Source organism: Salvelinus alpinus, chromosome 18 (assembly GCF_045679555.1).
Source record: "Salvelinus alpinus chromosome 18, SLU_Salpinus.1, whole genome shotgun sequence".
NCBI lineage: Eukaryota > Metazoa > Chordata > Actinopteri > Salmoniformes > Salmonidae > Salvelinus > Salvelinus alpinus.
In genome coordinates this window covers 32538155-32558755 of record NC_092103.1, presented here as the reverse complement: position 1 = coordinate 32558755, position 20601 = coordinate 32538155, and the positions used below count along the sequence as shown (strand labels likewise).

The following is a 20601-nucleotide window of genomic DNA, read 5'->3' as shown; positions in this document are numbered from 1 at the left end:
ATCTAGAACTCCTCACAATCAAATGTCGACCGCATTATCTACCAAGGGAATTCTCGTCAATCATAATCACAGCCGTATACATTCCCCCCCAAGCAGACACATCGATGGCCCTGAACGAACTTTATCTGACTCTTTGTAAACTGGAAACCACACACCCTGAGGCTGCATTCATCGTAGCTGGGGATTTTAACAAGGCTAATCTAAAAACAAAACTCCCTAAATTCTATCAGCATATCGATTGTGCTACCAGGGCTGGAAAAACACTAGACCATTGTTATACTAATTTCCGCGACGCTTATAAGGCCCTCCCCCGCCCCCCTTTCGGAAAAGCTGACCACGACTCCATTTTGTTGATTCCAGCCTACAAACAAAAACTCAAACAACAAGCTCCCGCGCTCAGGTCTGTTCAACGCTGGTCCGACCAATCTGAATCCACGCTTCAAGACTGCTTCAATCACGCGGATTGGAATATGTTCCGCATCGCGTCCAACAACAATATTGACGAATATGCTGATTCGGTGAGCGAGTTCATTAGGAAGTGCATTGACGATGTCGTACCCACAGCAACGATAAAAACATTCCCAAACCAGAAACCGTGGATTGACGGCAGCATTCGCGTGAAACTGAAAGCGCGAACCACTGCTTTTAACCAGGGCAAGGTGACCGGAAGCATGACCGAATACAAACAGTGTAGCTATTCTCTCCGCAAGGCAATCAAACAGGCTAAGTCTCAGTACAGAGACAAAATCGAGTCGAAATTCAACAGCTCAGACACAAGAGGTATGTGGCAGGGTCTACAGTCAATCACGGATTACAAAAAGAAAACCAGCCCCGTCGAGGACCAGGATGTCTTGCTCCCAGACAGGCTAAACAACTTTTTTGCCCGCTTTGAGGACAATACAGTGCCACTGACACGGCCCCCTACCAAAACCTGCGGGCTCTCCTTCACTGCAGCCGAGGTGAGTAAAACATTTAAACGTGTTAACCCTCGCAAGGCTGCAGGCCCAGACGGCATTCCCAGCCGCGTCCTCAGAGCATGCGCAGACCAGCTGGCTGGTGTGGTTACGGACATATTCAATCAATCCTTATCCCAGTCTGCTGTTCCCACATGCTTCAAGAGGGCCACCATTGTTCCTGTTCCCAAGAAAGCTAAGGTAACTGAGCTAAACGACTACCGCCCCGTAGCACTCACTTCCGTCATCATGAAGTGCTTTGAGAGACTAGTCAAGGACCATATCACCTCCACCCTACCGGACACCCTAGACCCACTCCAATTTGCTTACCGACCCAATAGGTCCACAGACGACGCAATCGCAACCACACTGCACACTGCCCTAACCCATCTGGACAAGAGGAATACCCATGTGAGAATGCTGTTCATCGATTACAGCTCAGCATTTAACACCATAGTACCCTCCAAACTCGTCATCAAGCTCGAGACCCTGGGTCTCGACCCCGCCCTGTGCAACTGGGTCCTGGACTTCCTGACGGGCCGCCCCCAGGTGGTGAGGGTAGGTAACAACATCTCCACCCCGCTGATCCTCAACACTGGGGCCCCACAAGGGTGCGTTCTGAGCCCTCTCCTGTACTCCCTGTTCACCCACGACTGCGTGGCCATGCACGCCTCCAACTCAATCATCAAGTTTGCGGATGACACTACAGTGGTAGGCTTGATCACCAACAACGACGAGACGGCCTACAGGGAGGAGGTGAGGGCCCTCGGAGTGTGGTGTCAGGAAAATAACCTCATACTCAACGTCAACAAAACAAAGGAGATGATTGTGGACTTCAGGAAACAGCAGAGGGAGCACCCCCCTATCCACATCGACGGGTCAGTAGTGGAGAAGGTGGAAAGTTTTAAGTTCCTCGGTGTTCACATCACGGACAAACTGAATTGGTCCACCCACACAGACAGCGTTGTGAAGAAGGCGCAGCAGCGCCTCTTCAACCTCAGGAGGCTGAAGAAATTCGGCTTGTCACCAAAAGCACTCACAAACTTCTACAGATGCACAATCGAGAGCATCCTGTCGGGCTGTATCACCGCCTGGTACGGCAACTGCTCCGCCCACAACCGTAAGGCTCTCCAGAGGGTAGTGAGGTCTGCAGAACGCATCACCAGGGGCAAACTACCTGCCCTCCAGGACACCTACACCACCCGATGTCACAGCAAGGCCATAAAGATCATCAAGGACAACAACCACCCAAGCCACTGCCTGTTCACCCCGCTATCATCCAGAAGGCGAGGTCAGTACAGGTGCATCAAAGCAGGGACCGAGAGACTGAAAAACAGCTTCTATCTCAAGGCCATCAGACTGTTAAACAGCCACCACTAACATTTAGCGGCCGCTGCCAACATACTGACTCAACTCCAGCCACTTTAAAAATGGGAATTGATGGAAATTATGTAAAAATGTACCACTAGCCACTTTAAGCAATGCCACTTAATACAATGTTTACATACCCTACATTACCCATCTCTTATGTATATATACTGTACTCTATATCATCTACTGCATCTTGCCATCTTTATGCAATACATGTACCACTAGCCACTTTAAACTATGCCACTTTATGTTTACATACCCTACAGTACTCATCTCATACGTATATACCGTACTCTATACCATCTACTGCATCTGCCATGCCGTTCTGTACCACCACTCATTCATATATCTTTATGTACATATTCTTTATCCCTTTACACTTGTGTGTGTGTGTAAGGTAGTAGTGTGGAATTGTTAGGTTAGATTACTGTTGGTTATTACTGCATTGTCGGAACTAGAAGCACAAGCATTTCGCTACACTCGCATTAACATCTGCTAACCATGTGTATGTGACTAATAAAATTTGATTTGATTTGATTTGATTGAACTGGAGCTGAAAGCTAAAAATATTAACACACTTTCAACTAAGGCTGAATGATAACCAAGTTTGCAGATTCTCATGCTCTATAAATAAAGTGAATATGATCTCTATAGGAGCTCTAAGCTATTATACTGTGGTGGAACACCAAAGTATAGAAGCAGCATTGATGGTGACCTGTGGTACACTGACTGTGCTGTCATTAAACCAGCGTCAGTCACAGAGACTGTTCTCTCTAAAACACAGAGACTATCAGAGGGGAAGAGTTTTAGAGAGCACACACCAAGAGCCATGAACCAGAATCATGCAAGAGCCTCACACAAACAGTCAGTGGGTGGTATAATTATTTGGCCCCTTAACCCCTCTCTGCAAGGGCCATTTGATGTGAGTCCTCTAGCCTTCATGTTTCTCTGCTTTAAATGAGCTAGTCATTAGTGAGGATCAAGAGGCAGTGTGATCACTCACAGGGTCGTAGAGAGGAGTTGAGGCTACACCCACCAGCCCAGAGCCTCTCAACTGAGTTGTGAGCTTTACATAGATTAACATCAACACTTAATCAACAGACTCTAACTACTCTGTCTTGGCTTAGTCACGCATCATGTGTATATATTATCCTAATTAAGTACTTCTGGTAACATAATGTAATTAGGGGAAATCAGGTTTACAATTTACTATAATATTGACTATCTATCTGCATGTCACAGATGGGTTTTGTTCAGCCAAAATCCTACTTGTTGAAAAAATAGGTCTGGTCCAGTATGAAACGTCATAATTGCAAACTAGGCCCATTTCACTGCATACAAAGTGCAATTTCAGTCCCATGTTCTACATTGGCATTTAAAAAAAGACAGTGGGCCCGAGGATTAGACCGTTTAATGACAGACCAGACCAATGGGAGAGTTACACTGATACCATGTGACCTTCAGGAAAGGAAGTGTATTAGGAGTGAATTAGGCCTGTCGGCAGATGAGACTGGGGCGTAAAACTCACCTTCACGCCTCGGGGCCCGGGATAACCGATTGGGCCTTGGGGGCCTGCGGGACCCTGGAGGAAGATAAATGCGTGGAGAGATGCTTGTAACAGAGAGTCATTTATATTAATTTAAATTAAATCGGCAAATTCGTCTGAAGAATGAGAGAGACAAATACAGTGAGTGAGAAAGAGTGAGGGAAGAAGAGAGAGAGATACAGAGAGAGAGAGAGTGAGAGTGTGAGAGAGAGAGAGGGAGAGAGAGAGAGAGAGAGAGAGAGAGAGAGAGAGAGAGAGATACAGAGAGAGAGAGAGTGAGAGTGAGAGAGAGTGAGTGAAAGAGAGGGAGAGAGAGAGAGAGAGAGAGAGATACAGAGAGAGAGAGAGAGAGAGAGAGAGAGAGAGAGAGAGAGAGAGAGAGAGAGAGAGAGAGAGAGAGAGAGAGAGAGAGATACAGAGAGAGAGAGAGAGAGAGAGAGTAAAGAGAGAGAGATACAGAGAGAGAGAGAGAGAGAGAGAGAGAGAGAGAGAGAGAGAGAGAGAGAGAGAGAGAGAGAGAGAGAGAGAGAGAGACAGAGACAGAGAGAGAGAGAGAGGGAGAGGGAGAGAGAGAGATACAGAGAGATACAGAGAGAGAGAGAGAAAGAGAACAAAAAGCAAGAACTAAAGTAAAAGTCAAAAGGATCCTGATAAACAGATCCTGATAAAAACATAATACCCATAAAGAGAGAGAAACTTACCAAATGTCCTTTCTCTCCGTTGGGTCCTTCCTTGCCAGGGTGACCCTGTGAATTATTAACAGCAACATTAATAAAATAAAATTAATAAAATGACTTAAATGTAAATTAATGGTGGTCCTGGGATAATTAGCACTAGATCATAAATACTACACCACTCTCACTATTATTAAGCTGTAAAACCATCCCAGGATATAGGATAGTGAAAAAGGCCATTTGGGATTTCTCCTTAATGCCCAGCGTTATACAAGCACTATGGTCTACTGTAGAACCTCTTAAAGAGAAGGGCTTTCCGTCTCAATACTCCTGGAAGAACACACACACGCAGGCGCACACACACACACACACACACACACAAATACACACAAACTACTTAGAATGTCGAGTAAAAAAGGGTTGAGGTAAGTTGATTGTGATCCCTTGAGATAAGAGAGCTGTGCAATGTCCACTGATAGGGTTTCAGAAAGTGGAGAGAAAGAGAGGGATGGATGGATGGAGGGATAGATGGATGGATGGATCCTCAAAAAATAGTCGACAGGAGAAAGAGGGAAGAGAGTGGCATAACTATCCAATGACAGGCTTTCAGAGAAGAGGGAGAGAGAGGGAGAGAGAGGGGTGTATGGAGACTAAGAGGCAGATACTAGAAGAAGAGAGAAGAAGGGAGATGAAAGGAGAGAGTGGTAATACCAATGTGGTAATATGCATATCAAATCCATTAGAGAATCATGGGGAATACAGTGACAGACGCTGCTCTTATCTGGCTATCTCTCTCTTCCATTCTCTCTCTCTCTCTCACCCGCCACCTGCCATCTTCCAAGGCCCACCTGCCGATAGCACAGGTACTCTCTGGGAAAAGGTGGGGAGTGTGTGTGATCGGGACTGTGTTTCTTTGTTAGTACACACTTACCGGGGGTCCGTCAGCACCTGGAATTCCTGACAGTCCTGGTTTTCCGGTAGGCCCCTGAGGAGAGAGATAGAACAGAGAAGACAACAGACTCACATCAACAACACTGCTCACATCACATCATATAGGTATGTTTTTGAGTGGCCAGGGCCCGTACCTTCTCTCCTGGGGACCCGATGGCTCCCTGAGGACCTGGAAGTCCCTGTAAAGAGAGAGAGGAAGGACATTGTCAGTATAAATTAATTCAGGGATGAAACAGGAACGTCCAAGAGTGACAGATAATCCAACCAATGGACTAAGATCAACGTGTCATAGTGGGCATGACCAATGTTCCCTCTACGCTGCGCGGCCGCACACTCGCTCCAGGATAGTCACGCAGAAGAAATGTTATGCCGAGACGCAAGTGTGAATCAACATTATATTAGCCCCTTTTCAATGCAACAATCCAAACCAAATTTAACTTTGCAAGATTGAGTCTGTGATATTTTTGTAGGCAGAGCCAGAGTGCAACGGAGTAGAATTCTATTGGCTGGGTAGCCCACGAGCAGTCTTTCAATCACCTGAAAGTGAATGTGCTTTTCAGATCAGTTCAGATCAGAGCACAGAGCCACGCGTGCGCACATTTGCTGATATTCTTTGCTAGTTAGCGAGTTATTAACCGGGTTATAGATAAGTATAGGTCAGCAATGGGGAGTTACTGCTTCCTACAAGAGCACAAAACCTGTAGGCTACATTTCAAGCTGTCTTTGAAAAGTCAGTCAGGTAAAAAGCAGGCATTGGGCATGACCATACAATGACCAACCAAATGAAGGCCACAATCTCATAACCTGCCCAAGAAGGATCATAACATCACACTGACCTGAGCACCAGGGTTCCCTTGCTGTCCATTGGGGCCAGGTTCTCCTTGTGGTCCCTATGAAGAGAAAACACCGTGGTTACATCCATCCACACTTACACAAGGACTGATAACATAGTACATAGGACAGAGTGGATTGAAGCGGTAGAAGATAGAAGACTAGAAATACAGTGTACTGAGGGGACTTTAGATTGAGTCAGTATTACTACATTATTACTTTGTAACACACAGACAGGCTATAACTTAGTGTGTTTTTGTAGCCTTTTCTAGCTGGAGGGAACATAATACACACACACACACACGCACACACACAGATACACACAGAAACACACACTCACTTTCCTAATGAAAGAAACTGCTGAACCTCAAACTCAAACGCAAATGCCTCGCTTCCCAGTTAATTGACAATCAATTATGTTCCCTGTTCGTAGCGGCTGGGAAAAGACTGTGGATCTTCCATCTCTCTTTCTAATTGGAGCATTCCCAGTGGAGCCACTGTCTGCTCCAGCCAGGCATTCTCTCATTACGGACACACCGCTCCAACAAAATGGACCCGGAATAACTGAGACGCCACGGAGGATTGCGCTCTCACAGGACTCAATACATTCAGTCTAGTCTTCATTAGAGGGCAAGAGAGCATTCAGAGTGTGGAAGTGTGTGAGTGTGGAAGTGGGTAAATGAGTCTTAAAACGATAGTAGTGTGCATTTGATGGGAAAATAGACTGGAACGAAGGGAAAGAAATGGTGTGATAGTGTTAGAGTAGGGAATGTAGGGGTAGAAATGGTGTGATAGTGTTAGAGTAGGGGATGAAGGGGTAGAAATGGTGTGATAGTGTTAGAGTAGGGGATGAAGGGGTAGAAATGGTGTGATAGTGTTAGAGTAGGGGATGAAGGGGTAGAAATGGTGTGATAGTGTTAGAGTAGGGGATGAAGGGGTAGAAATGGTGTGATAGTGTTAGAGTAGGGAATGTAGGGGTAGAAATGGTGTGATAGTGTTAGAGTAGGGAATGTAGGGGTAGAAATGGTGTGATAGTGTTAGAGTAGGGGATGAAGGGGTAGAAATGGTGTGATAGTGTTAGAGTAGGGGATGAAGGGGTAGAAATGGTGTGATAGTGTTAGAGTAGGGGATGAAGGGGTAGAAATGGTGTGATAGTGTTAGAGTAGGGGATGAAGGGGAAGAAATGGTGTGATAGTGTTACTGTAGGGGATGAAGGGGTAGAAATGGTGTGATAGTGTTAGAGTAGGGGATGAAGGGGTAGAAATGGTGTGATAGTGTTAGAGTAGGGGATGAAGGGGTAGAAATGGTGTGATAGTGTTAGAGTAGGGGATGAAGGGGTAAAAATGGTGTGATAATGTTAGAGTAGGGGATGAAGGGGTAGAAATGGTGTGATAGTGTTAGAGTAGGGGATGAAGGGGAAGAAATGGTGTGATAGTGTTAGAGTAGGGGATGAAGGGGTAGAAATGGTGTGATAGTGTTAGAGTAGGGGATGAAGGGGAAGAAATGGTGTCATAGTGTTAGAGTAGGGGATGAAGGGGAAGAAATGGTGTGATAGTGTTAGAGTAGGGGATGAAGGGGTAGAAATGGTGTGATAGAGTAGGGGATGAAGGAGTAGAAATGGTGTGATAGTGTTAGAGTAGGGGATGAAGGGGAAGAAATGGTGTGATCGTGTTAGAGTAGGGGATGAAGGGGTAGAAATGGTGTGATAGTGTTAGAGTAGGGGATGAAGGGGAAAAAATGGTGTGATAGTGTTAGAGTAGGGGATGAAGGGGAAGAAATGGTGTGATAGTGTTAGAGTAGGGGATGAAGGGGTAGAAATGGTGTGGTAGAGTAGGGGATGAAGGGGTAGAAATGGTGTGATAGTGTTAGAGTAGGGGATGAAGGGGAAAAAATGGTGTGATAGTGTTAGAGTAGGGAATGAAGGGGGAAAAATGGTGTGATAGTGTTAGAGTAGGGAATGAAGGGGTAGAAATGGTGTGATAGTGTTAGAGTAGGGGATGGAGAGAAAGTGTGTGAGCTGTACGTCCGATGCAAATGGAGTGTGTGGAGTATTTACACACTACTACTCCGCTTCGCACCGTGCCTCAGAACAGCCCTTAGCTGGGTGTTATCAGTACTTACAATGTTTCCTTTGGGTCCAGGGTGGCCATCCATTCCAGTTACACCCTGCAACACACAGTCAGATGAGATGAAGCTTCTATTTAATACATGAAGCCATACACTCAGGTGAACACAAAAAGAAAAAGGATGTGAACATGGGGAGTGCCTCAAGGATAGACTCAGATATATACACTGTAGAAAGAGGCTGCAGTCATTTTGGTGCACTTTACCATATCAATTACCGTCATCAGGAAACATCATATTGGAACAAGAGGAGATTTCTCTCAAGTCCAAATGATGTAGAGAAGTTAAAGTGGAGGACATACACAGTTTCATATCTACAGCCATAACCTTTCTTATCATCTGAAGTATGTACTGTAGATACTGGATGTGTTATTTACCTATGTACTGTAGATACTGGATGTGTTATTTACCTATGTACTGTAGATACTGGATGTGTTATTTACCTATGTATTGTAGATACTGGATGTGTTATTTACCTATGTACTGTAATCGAATCCAAGATGGCGTAGCAGTCAGATGTCCTTTGTCCTCGTCCTGTCCCGTGTATATATTTTTTATATATTTTTCTTCGCATTTCTTTTTATATATATTTTTTTTCTTCTTAAAAACTAAACTTCAAAACACTCTCCTGCAACCTACCTCACCAAATGTGGTGCGGATCTGCTTTTTTTTCTCCTCAAAGGTATTATTCACCTCGTATCCGAAATCTACAACAGAAGCTAGCCAGTAGTTAGCCAGCTCACAAGCTAACGTGAGTAGTTCAGCTAACCACAGCTAGCGCTTATCAGCTATCCTTTAGCTCGGAAAACTATTGCCAGTTTTGTACAACGCGACTCAGACCAGAGCATACCAGACCTATTTTCTCTCCATATCCCCGGATTTTTACCGCAAGCTCTGGACATTTACACCTGGATCTTGCAGCTAACTAGCTGCTATCCGAGTGACTATTGGCTAACATCAATTCCGGAGCAAACACCAATTATCCCGGAGCTAGCCAGCTGAAGAGTTCCATCAGCCACTCCTGGGCTACAATCACCTATCCGGACCCGTTTTACTGCCGATGCGGAGCCCCACCGGGCCTTCACGACTGGGATACCGACGTTATCTGCCCGAGGGAGTTATTCAACTGGCCCCTCCATCGCGACGTAACCTGAACGCCCATATGCTAACTGCGGCCCGCTAATCGTTAGCTGTCTTGAGCATATCGTCTGCTATCTGAACAGGTCTATCGAACAATCTTACGCCGCGGGCTAGCTTAGTGGAGGCCTCACTGCTCCATCTACGGCTGCCCCCTGGACACTATGATCACTTGGCTACATAGCTGATGCTTGCTTGACTGTCCATTAATTCACGGTACTCCATTCCGTTTATTTGTGTTTTATCTGTCGGCTCTGTGCTTTAACTCAGGATCTGTGTGTAGTTAATCCGACCCTCTCTGCCTAGCCGTCGCCATTTTTACCTGCTGCTGCTGTGTTAACTGACTAGCTGCTGTTATCTCACCTGTTGTTTTAGCTAGCTCTCCCAATCAAGACCTGCAATCACTTTATGCCTTATTGTATGTCTCCCTCAAATATCAATATGCCTTGCATACTGTTGTTCAGGCTAGCTATCATTGTTTTGGTTTGCAATGGACCCCGTAGTTCCACTCTCCGTACCTCTGATACCCCCTTCGTCCCACCCCCCACACATGCGGTGACCTCACCCATTGAGACCAGCATGTCCAGAGATACAACCTCTCTTATCATCACCCAGTGCCTGGGCTTGCCTCCGCTGTACCCACGCCCCACCATACCCCTGTCTGCACATTATGCCCAGAATCTATTCTACCACGCCCATAAATCTGCTCCTTTTATTCTTTGTCCCCAACGCTCTAGGCGACCAGTTTTGATAGCCTTTAGCCGCACCCTCATCCTACTACTCCTCTGTTCCTCGGGTGATGTGGAGGTAAACCCAGGCCCTGCATGTCCCCAGTCACCCTCATTTGTTGACTTCTGTGATCGAAAAAGCCTTGGCCTCATGCATGTCAACATCAGAAGCCTCCTCCCTAAGTTTGCCTTACTCACCGCTTTAGCACACTCTGCCAACCCTGATGTCCTTGCCGTGTCCGAATCCTGGCTTAGGAAGGCCACCAAAAATTCTGAGATTTCCATACCCAACTATAACACTTTCCGTCAAGATAGAACCGCCAAAGGGGGAGGAGTTGCAATCTACTGCAGAGATAGCCTGCAAAGTTCTGTCATACTTTCCAGGTCTATGCCCAAACAGTTCGAACTTCTAATTTTAAAAATTAATCTCTCCAGAAATAAGTCTCTCACTGTTGCCGCCTGCTACCGACCCCCCTCAGCTCCCAGCTGTGCCCTGGACACCATCTGTGAATTGATCGCTCCCCATCTAGCTTCAGAGTTTGTTCTGTTAGGTGACCTAAACTGGGATATGCTTAACACCCCGGCAGTCCTACAATCCAAGCTTGATGCCCTCAATCTCACACAAATCATCAAGGAACCCACCAGGTACAACCCTAAATCCGTAAACATGGGCACCCTAATAGACATTATCCTGACCAACCTGCCCTCCAAATACATCTCTGCTGTCTTCAATCAAGATCTCAGTGATCACTGCCTCATTGCCTGTATCCGCCACGGGTCCGCGGTCAAACGACCACCCCTCATCACTGTCAAACGCTCCCTAAAACACTTCTGCGAGCAGGCCTTTCTAATCGACCTGGCCCGGGTTCCCTGGAAGGATATTGACCTCATCCCGTCAGTTGAGGATGCCTGGTCATTCTTTAAATGTTACTTCCTCACCATATTAGACAAGCATGCTCCGTTCAAAAAATGCAGAACCAAGAACAGATATAGCCCTTGGTTCACTCCAGACCTGACTGCCCTCGACCAGCACAAAAACATCCTGTGGCGAACTGCAATAGCATCGAAGAGCCCCCGCGATATGCAACTGTTCAGGGAAGTCAGGAACCAATACACGCAGTCAGTCAGGAAAGCAAAGGCCAGCTTTTTCAAGCAGAAATTTGCATCCTGTAGCTCTAACTCCAAAAAGTTCTGGGATACTGTAAAGTCCATGGAGAACAAGAGCACCTCCTCCCAGCTGCCCACTGCACTGAGGCTAGGTAACACGGTCACCACCGATAAATCCGTGATAATCGAAGACTTCAACAAGCATTTCTCAATGGCTGGCCATGCCTTCCTCCTGGCGACTCCAACCTTGGCCAACAGCCCCGCCCCCTCCGCTGCTACTCGCCCAAGCCTCCCCAGCTTCTCCTTTACCCAAATCCAGATAGCAGATGTTCTGAAAGAGCTGGAAAACCTGGACCCATACAAATCAGCTGGGCTTGACAATCTGGACCCCCTATTTCTGAAACTGTCCGCCGCCATTGTCGCACCCCCTATCACCAGCCTGTTCAACCTCTCTTTCGTATCATCTGAGATCCCCAAGGATTGGAAAGCTGCCGCGGTCATCCCCCTCTTCAAAGGGGGAGACACCCTGGACCCAAACTGTTACAGACCTATATCCATCCTGCCCTGCCTATCTAAGGTCTTCGAAAGCCAAGTCAACAAACAGATCACTGACCATCTCGAATCCCACCGTACCTTCTCCGCTGTGCAATCCGGTTTCCGAGCCGGTCATGGGTGCACCTCAGCCACGCTCAAGGTACTAAACGATATCATAACCGCCATCGATAAAAGACATTACTGTGCAGCCGTCTTCATCGACCTGGCCAAGGCTTTCGACTCTGTCAATCACCATATTCTTATCGGCAGACTCAGTAGCCTCGGTTTTTCTAATGACTGCCTTGCCTGGTTCACCAACTACTTTGCAGACAGAGTTCAGTGTGTCAAATCGGAGGGCATGTTGTCCGGTCCTCTGGCAGTCTCTATGGGGGTACCACAGGGTTCAATTCTCGGGCCGACTCTTTTCTCTGTATACATCAATGATGTTGCTCTTGCTGCGGGCGATTCCCTGATCCACCTCTACGCAGACGACACCATTCTATATACTTCCGGCCCTTCCTTGGACACTGTACTATCTAACCTCCAAACGAGCTTCAATGCCATACAACACTCCTTCCGTGGCCTCCAACTGCTCTTAAACGCTAGTAAAACCAAATGCATGCTTTTCAACCGTTCGCTGCCTGCACCCGCACGCCCGACTAGCATCACCACCCTGGACGGTTCCGACCTAGAATATGTGGACATCTATAAGTACCTAGGTGTCTGGCTAGACTGCAAACTCTCCTTCCAGACTCATATCAAACATCTCCAATCCAAAATCAAAGCAAGAATCGGCTTTCTATTCCGCAACAAAGCCTCCTTCACTCACGCCGCCAAACTTTCCCTAGTAAAACTGACTATCCTACCGATCCTCGACTTCGGCGATGTCATCTACAAAATAGCTTCCAATACTCTACTCAGCAAACTGGATGCAGTTTATCACAGTGCCATTCGTTTTGTTACTAAAGCACCTTATACGACCCACCACTGCGACCTGTATGCCCTAGTCGGCTGGCCCTCGCTACATGTTCGTCGTCAGACCCACTGGCTCCAGGTCATCTACAAGGCTATGCTAGGTAAAGTGCCGCCTTATCTCAGTTCACTGGTCACGATGGCTACACCCACCTGCAACACGCGCTCCAGCAGGTGTATCTCACTGATCATCCCTAAAGCCAAAACCTCATTTGGATGCCTTTCCTTCCAGTTCTCTGCTGCCTGCGACTGGAACGAATTGCAAAAATCTCTGAAGTTGGAGACTTTTATCTCCCTCAACAACTTTAAAAATCTGCTATCCGAGCAGCTAACCGATCGCTGCAGCTGTACATAGTCCATCTGTAAACTACCCACCCAATTTACCTACCTCACCCCCCATACTGCTTTTATTTATTTACTTTTCTGCTCTTTTGCACACCAGTATCTCTTCTTGCACATGATCATCTGATGATTTATCACTCCAGTGTTAATCTGCTAAATTGTAATTATTCGATTTATTGCCTACCTCATGCCTTTTGCACACATTGTATATAGATTCTCTTTTTTTTTCTACCATGTTATTGACTTGTTTATTGTTTACTCCATGTGTAACTCTGTGTTGTCTGTTCACACTGCTATGCTTTATCTTGGCCAGGTCGCAGTTGCAAATGAGAACTTGTTCTCAACTAGCCTACCTGGTTAAATAAAGGTGAAATAAAAAAAATTAAAAAAATAAAAGATACTGGATGTGTTATTTACCTATGTATTGTAGATACTGGATGTGTTATTTACCTATGTATTGTAGATACTGGATGTGTTATTTACCTATGTACTGTAGATACTGGATGTGTTATTTACCTATGTATTGTAGATACTGGATGTGTTATTTACCTATGTACTGTAGATACTGGATGTGTTATTTACCTATGTACTGTAGATACTGGATGTGTTATTTACCTATGTACTGTAGATACTGGATGTGTTATTTACCTATGTACTGTAGATACTGGATGTGTTATTTACCTATGTACTGTAGATACTGGATGTGTTATTTACCTAGGTACTTTAGATACAGATGTGTTATTTACCTTTGTGTGTCATTAGTATTTTGTCGGTGTTGCTATGAGCTGGATCAATTCAATACAATACTGCCAAATCTCTGTCTGAACTGTGTGTGAAAGGAAAGTGTGTGTGTGTGTGTGTGTGTGTGTGTGTGTGTGTGTGTGTGTGTGTGTGTGTGTGTGTGTGTGTGTGTGTGTGTGTGTGTGTGTGTGTGTGTGTGTGTGTGTGTGTGTGTGTGTGTGTGTGTTCTAAACGTACAAGGGATCCGGGAGGTCCCTGAGGTCCCTTAGGTCCCAGCAACCCACGAGGTCCCTGGAGAGAGAGAAATACATGAAAATGCCAACATCAATGCCATGATCCATTTCAAAACATAGCAAATAAATATAGAATGTTTGTTAAATGTAAATCTATGATGTTTTTAAAATTATGACAACAATGACAACAATGAATGAATAATGGATTTTCATCTAAAGTATACTTGATGCTTCTTGAATCTCTCTGTACCATCATAGATTGATTTCACTATTCTTGATGTCTGCTGTCTTCACTGTCTATCACACAGTGTTATCTCAGTGCAGTGACTCAGTGCCCCTTCCTCTCACAGCTAGAGTATCTCAGAAAACCAGTGGTGTACCACCCCCTGGTGGTCTGTCTGAAATACTGCACCACACAATCTATCACTAATGATGCTCTCTCAGCCTTTTACTTTGTCTAACTCGTTTTCTCTCTGCCTATCTCGTTCCTCTTCTCCTTTGGGGAAATCCTGTCAGAGAGGAAGGGAAGCTTGTCTACCAGCCGTGAGGAGAGTAGACTGTGAACAAGAGGAATCTAAGGGCTTCTCACCCTGAGATTCACATATAGGGTCTAGGCTACCTAGTTACTAAACCTGTGTAAAAACAAACTGTGTACATATACCATAAGCTGGACACCATGTATGGATCTGAATCCAGAACGTATATGTCAACACATGCTTTATTAAGTTGTACAGTAAGTGTCACAATGACAGGGGATAGACATCATAAAAAACACTTACTGGGTCACCAGGCAGCCCCCGTGGTCCGATCTCTCCATCGTCTCCCTGGAAACAGGAAGTGAGATGGTCAGAACAGGAAGTGGGAATTTGGAGTATAGGAGAGAGGGAGAGGGAAAGGGGAGGTGTGAAAGGAGGAGAGGACCGGAATGAAGTGATTGGTCCAGGTGATGGAGTGACATGGGGGTGTCAAAATGAGGCTCATCTACATGACAGATGACAGACACTTAGATCACACACTGACTAATCACACACACACCATACTGATGTGCTGACCTATGGACACACACGCACACACATACACACCATACTGATGTGCTGATCTATGGACACACACACACACACACACACACACACACACACACACACACACACACACACACACACACACACACACACACACACACACACACACACACACAAACACACACACACACACACAATACTGATGTGCTGACCTATGGACACACACACACACACCATACTGATGTGCTGATCTATGGACACACACACACACACACACACACACACACACACACACACACACACACACACACACACACACACACACACACACACACACACACACACATACACACATACACACCATACTGATGTGCTGATCTATGGACACACACACACACACACACACACACACACACACACACACACACACACACACACACACACACACACACACACACACACATACACACCATACTGATGTGCTGACCTATGGACACACACACACACACACACACACACACACACACACACACACACACACACACACACACACACACACACACACACACACACACACACACACCATACTGATGTGCTGACTTATGGACACACACACACACACACACACACACACACACACACACACACACACACACACACACACACACACACACACACACACACACACACACACACACACACACACACACAGACACACACACACACACACACATACACACCATACTGATGTGCTGATCTATGGACACACACACACACACACACACACACACACACACACACACACACACACACACACACACACACACACACACACACACACACACACACACACAAACACAAACACACACACACACACCATACTGATGTGCTGACCTATGGACACACACACACACACACACACACACACACACACACACACACACACACACACACACACACACACACACACACACACACACACACACACACACACACACACACACACACACACCATACTGATGTGCTGACATATGGACACACACACACACACACACACACACACACACACACACACACACACACACACACACACACACACACCATACTGATGTGCTGACCTATGGACACATACACACACACACACACACACACACCATACTGATGTGCTGACCTATGGACACATACACACACACACACACCATACTGATGTGCTGACCTATGGACACATACACACACACACACCATACTGATGTGCTGACCTATGGACACATACACACACACACACACACACACCATACTGATGTGCTGACCTATGGACACATACACACACACACACACACACACACACACACCATACTGATGTGCTGACCTATGGACACATACACACACACACACACACACACCATACTGATGTGCTGACCTATGGACACATACACACACACACACACACCATACTGATGTGCTGACCTATGGACACAGAGTGGGGAGCTGAAGAAACAGAGAGCGAAACTGGGTAGGTATGATAAGAGATGGAGTGAGGGAGGGCAAGTGATAGTACTTACTCTCTCTCCATCCTCTCCTGTGGGTCCGGGAGGTCCATGGGGTCCAGATTCACCCTAAAGGAACAGACAGAAGATCAGTGGGACATACAAGACATACAAAAAAGACATACGAAAAAGACATACAAACACTGTCATACTACAACGGAGCTGAAATAACAACAACAAAGTGACTTACTCTGTGTCCCTTCTCACCAGGAAGTCCAGCCAGACCATCAAACCCTCTGTCTCCCTTGGTTCCGGTCTGACCAGGCATGCCTCTGGCTCCATCAGAACCAGCACGTCCCTGGAAAAACAGATGATTACAACACCCATCAACACTTACACCCGCTTCACCCTCCTTTCTGAAGGGCACAATTCTTCATTGTTTTTATTTAACCTTTATGTAACCAGGAAAGACCCTTGAGGTTAGAAACCTCCTTTGCAAGGGGGGCCTGGCAAGAGGTCAGCAGGAAGTAGACTGCGTGAACATACAACACAAGAGCACAATACAATACGTAAGGGATAATTAACAAGAGGCTATGCGTTCTATGGAAAATAATGAACGACATGGAACTAACCTTCCACGGAGTTGCGTTATTTTCCAGAGAACACATAGAGCCCCGAGTTGATTATCCATTTCATACCATGGCTATAATTTAACACATTTGCCTCTATAAATGTGTTTATTTGTCAGTAGAAATGTGTTCAACATCGAACGAAGTAGCTAGCAAGTTTAATAGATAGCTACAGTAGATGCCTTTTTAACCAAACAAACTGAATTGCTAGTTTAGCTAACCAAACCAACAGTCCTAGATTGCTATTATGAAAAATCTAATTCAACAATGCCAATAATGTTTTCAATTTGGCTTTTGCTTTCAAAAGCAGCTCAAACATAGAACATGTATGAATGAACTATAGCCATTGAATTATACCGTGCTGATATACCGTACGTTAAAGGGAAATAATGCACGCTCTAGAATGCTCTTCAAGCCAATCAGAAACTAGTATTCAACAATGCCATGTTTTAAAATACATAAAAACTATACTAATCTGCACGCCAATCTCAAATATCCATCCAAGACTCCCATTCACACTTACCCTTCTGCCGGGCTTCCCAGAGGGTCCGTGAGAACCCAATGGTCCACGAGGTCCCTGTAACAACAGAAGGTTATGGAGAATCCAACAAGAAAACCCTACCACAGAACCCCAACAAAATATCCCTAACAAAAAACCCCAAGTAAGTTGTGTTTATAGAAAGGCCTTAAACTTGGTCTGGAGATTACAGAGGAACAGTTCCAGTGGTTCTATAGGTCTAGAAACGTCCATCCGTCTTACCTGAGGACCGGACTCTCCAGACTCTCCCTTCAGTCCAGCCACACCTGGAGAACCCTGGGAGGAGGACAAACACAATAAGGTCACAGTAGGCTCAGATCAGCGGATGAATATGATCAGGCCACAGTCCAAACACTATTAATGTTGTAGCATCTGCATTAGAATTTAATAGGATCTTATCAACTATTAACACTATAAAAAGTTATTCTCCTCAGGCTGTGTATGTGACAGGGGTGTGTGTGTGTGTGTGTGTACATACTGTGTGTGTGTGTGTGTGTGTGTGTGTGTGTGAGGAGACTGAGGAAGACTTTGGTACGTACCAGAGGACCAGATCTACCTGTCAAACCCATAGGGCCAGTAGGACCACGCATCGCCAGCTGGAGAGAGAAAACAGTTAGAGAAGTACAAAATGGTGTGTGTGTCTCAAATCACATCAAAGGTTATTTGTCACGTGCGCCGAATACAACAGGTGTAGACCTTACAGTGAAATGCTTACTTACAGGCTCTGTGTGCATATGTGTGTATGTACTTTTGTGTTTGCGTGTGTGAGTATGCACTTGTGTGTGTAAGCCTTACCCTAGCTTGTTGCATGATGGCTTGCATCTGGGCCTCCTGAGCAGACACCTGAGGTCCCTTCTGTCCAGAGTCTCCTCCAGAACTGAAGCGGAACTGAGGAGGAGAGCAGAACTCAGAACTCAGAACCAGACCCAACAGGTAAGGCCAGTCCAGTAGATACAGGTACATGGACAAAGATATAGAGACAGACCAAGAGACAGACCAAGAGACAGACACAGAGATGGACAAAAAGACAGAGACAGAGACAGACAGAGAGACAGACAAGGAGACAGACAAAGAGACAGAGACAGACAAAGAGAAAGACAAAGAGACAGAGACAGAAACAGACAAAGAGAAAGACAAAGAGACAGAAACAGACAAATAGACAGAGACAGACAAAGAGAAAGACAAAGAGACAGAGACAGAAACAGACAAAGAGAAAGACAAAGAGACAGAAACAGACAAATAGACAGAGACAGACAAAGAGAAAGACAAAGAGACAGAGACAGAAACAGACAAAGAGAAAGACAAAGAGACAGAAACAGACAAATAGACAGAGACAGACAAAGCAAGAAGAGACACAGTGGGTTGAGAAAATGCCAAGTCATCTTACAGGCTAGGTTACCCATTCTTCAAACACAATGTCTAAATAAATAAATAAAATATGATTGTACTGAAACAAGTTATAAAAAAATACAAATTCAAATTCAGGCTTGGCTTGCATTAAAACTACTAAGTTGTAAAAACCGTAGCTTATACATCAACTGCCTGGTTATGGTCCTTTTCCCATCACAAGTTCACATGCCTATACTGGCATCTAGTGGTGAAATGTGGGTAATGCAACCAGTTGGTTGATCCTATAGAGATGTGTTTCAGTTTCTGTTGGTATGAATAAAAACAGACCAGTGAGGGTTTGTCACCACAACCATCACCACAACCGTGTTACTATGGAAGGAAAAAATAACATCGAACACAGGTTTGCATGAAGCTGGCAAACCTTACTTTTTTTAAATACAGCAACATCTCTCTAGCTAGGGATCTCTTTCATAATATTTTACTCTATATTTTTCAATTGTCTCTATATTTTTTGCATAAACCTTGCGCTCTCTCTCTCTCTCTCTCTCTCTCTCTCTCTCTCTCTCTCTCTCTCTCTCTCTCTCTCTCTCTCTCTCTCTCTCTCTCTCTCTCTCTCTCTCTCTCTCTCTCTCTCTCTCTCTCTCTCTCTCTCTCTCTCTCGTACACTGTGAGATATACTTTGAACATTCCTCCATAATACAGTGGCAGCAACAAATTAGCTGTACCAGCTGCTAGGAATAATCTAAACTAAACCAAAAGCACAATGTCCTCGAGAGCCTCATCATTCCTCTCACAGAAACAAAACTATAACACAGAGATCCAACCATGCCCAGAGGAAGAGAGAGAGAGCGAGAGAGACAGATAGAGAGAGACAGATAGAGAGAGAGAGAGAGAGAGAGAGAGAGAGAGAGAGAGAGAGAGAGAGAGAGAGAGAGAGAGAGAGATAGAGAGAGAGAGAGAGAGAGAGGGGAATTTGAACTGTGACCAAGCAGAAACCTAGGGCACACAAATGGCATCTAACTACCAAGCACACTATCGAACTCTGCACAATCAAACAATAATTGACCAATTAGATTATTAGATTTAACATCTTGACATGGCTATTGTTCACAACTATACCTAAGTTAATTGTGGGGGGGGGGGGGGGGGGGTCAGGACAATTAACGAAGAGGCAACTCAAATGAACTTTGATCGAATTTATTCAAATTTTTACATAGCAAAAAGTTATTATTTTTCATGTCGGATCCGGCCAAATGGGTCCCGGAACGAAACAGTCCAAAATGGAGAGGTGCCAGATCCTGTCAAATCAAGCACTGGGCCCATGCTTTACT

General features: G+C 45.4%; 1 protein-coding gene across 2 annotated transcripts in view; it reads right to left on the bottom strand.

Moving 5' to 3' along the window:
- The window catches only part of LOC139544198 (collagen alpha-1(V) chain-like), a 161627-nt gene that overhangs the window by 41190 nt on the left and 99836 nt on the right, over window positions 1-20601 (bottom strand). For both annotated transcript variants that reach the window (XM_071351057.1, XM_071351058.1), the window contains exons 13-26: window positions 18716-18808; window positions 18460-18516; window positions 18143-18196; window positions 17906-17959; window positions 17004-17111; window positions 16829-16882; window positions 15024-15068; window positions 14249-14302; window positions 8448-8492; window positions 6332-6385; window positions 5630-5674; window positions 5476-5529; window positions 4572-4616; window positions 3853-3906 (exon numbers count right to left, since the gene is read on the bottom strand). In XM_071351057.1, the coding sequence (XP_071207158.1) occupies window positions 3853-3906; window positions 4572-4616; window positions 5476-5529; window positions 5630-5674; window positions 6332-6385; window positions 8448-8492; window positions 14249-14302; window positions 15024-15068; window positions 16829-16882; window positions 17004-17111; window positions 17906-17959; window positions 18143-18196; window positions 18460-18516; window positions 18716-18808 (816 nt within the window). The remainder of the gene's footprint in view (window positions 1-3852; window positions 3907-4571; window positions 4617-5475; window positions 5530-5629; window positions 5675-6331; window positions 6386-8447; window positions 8493-14248; window positions 14303-15023; window positions 15069-16828; window positions 16883-17003; window positions 17112-17905; window positions 17960-18142; window positions 18197-18459; window positions 18517-18715; window positions 18809-20601) is intronic.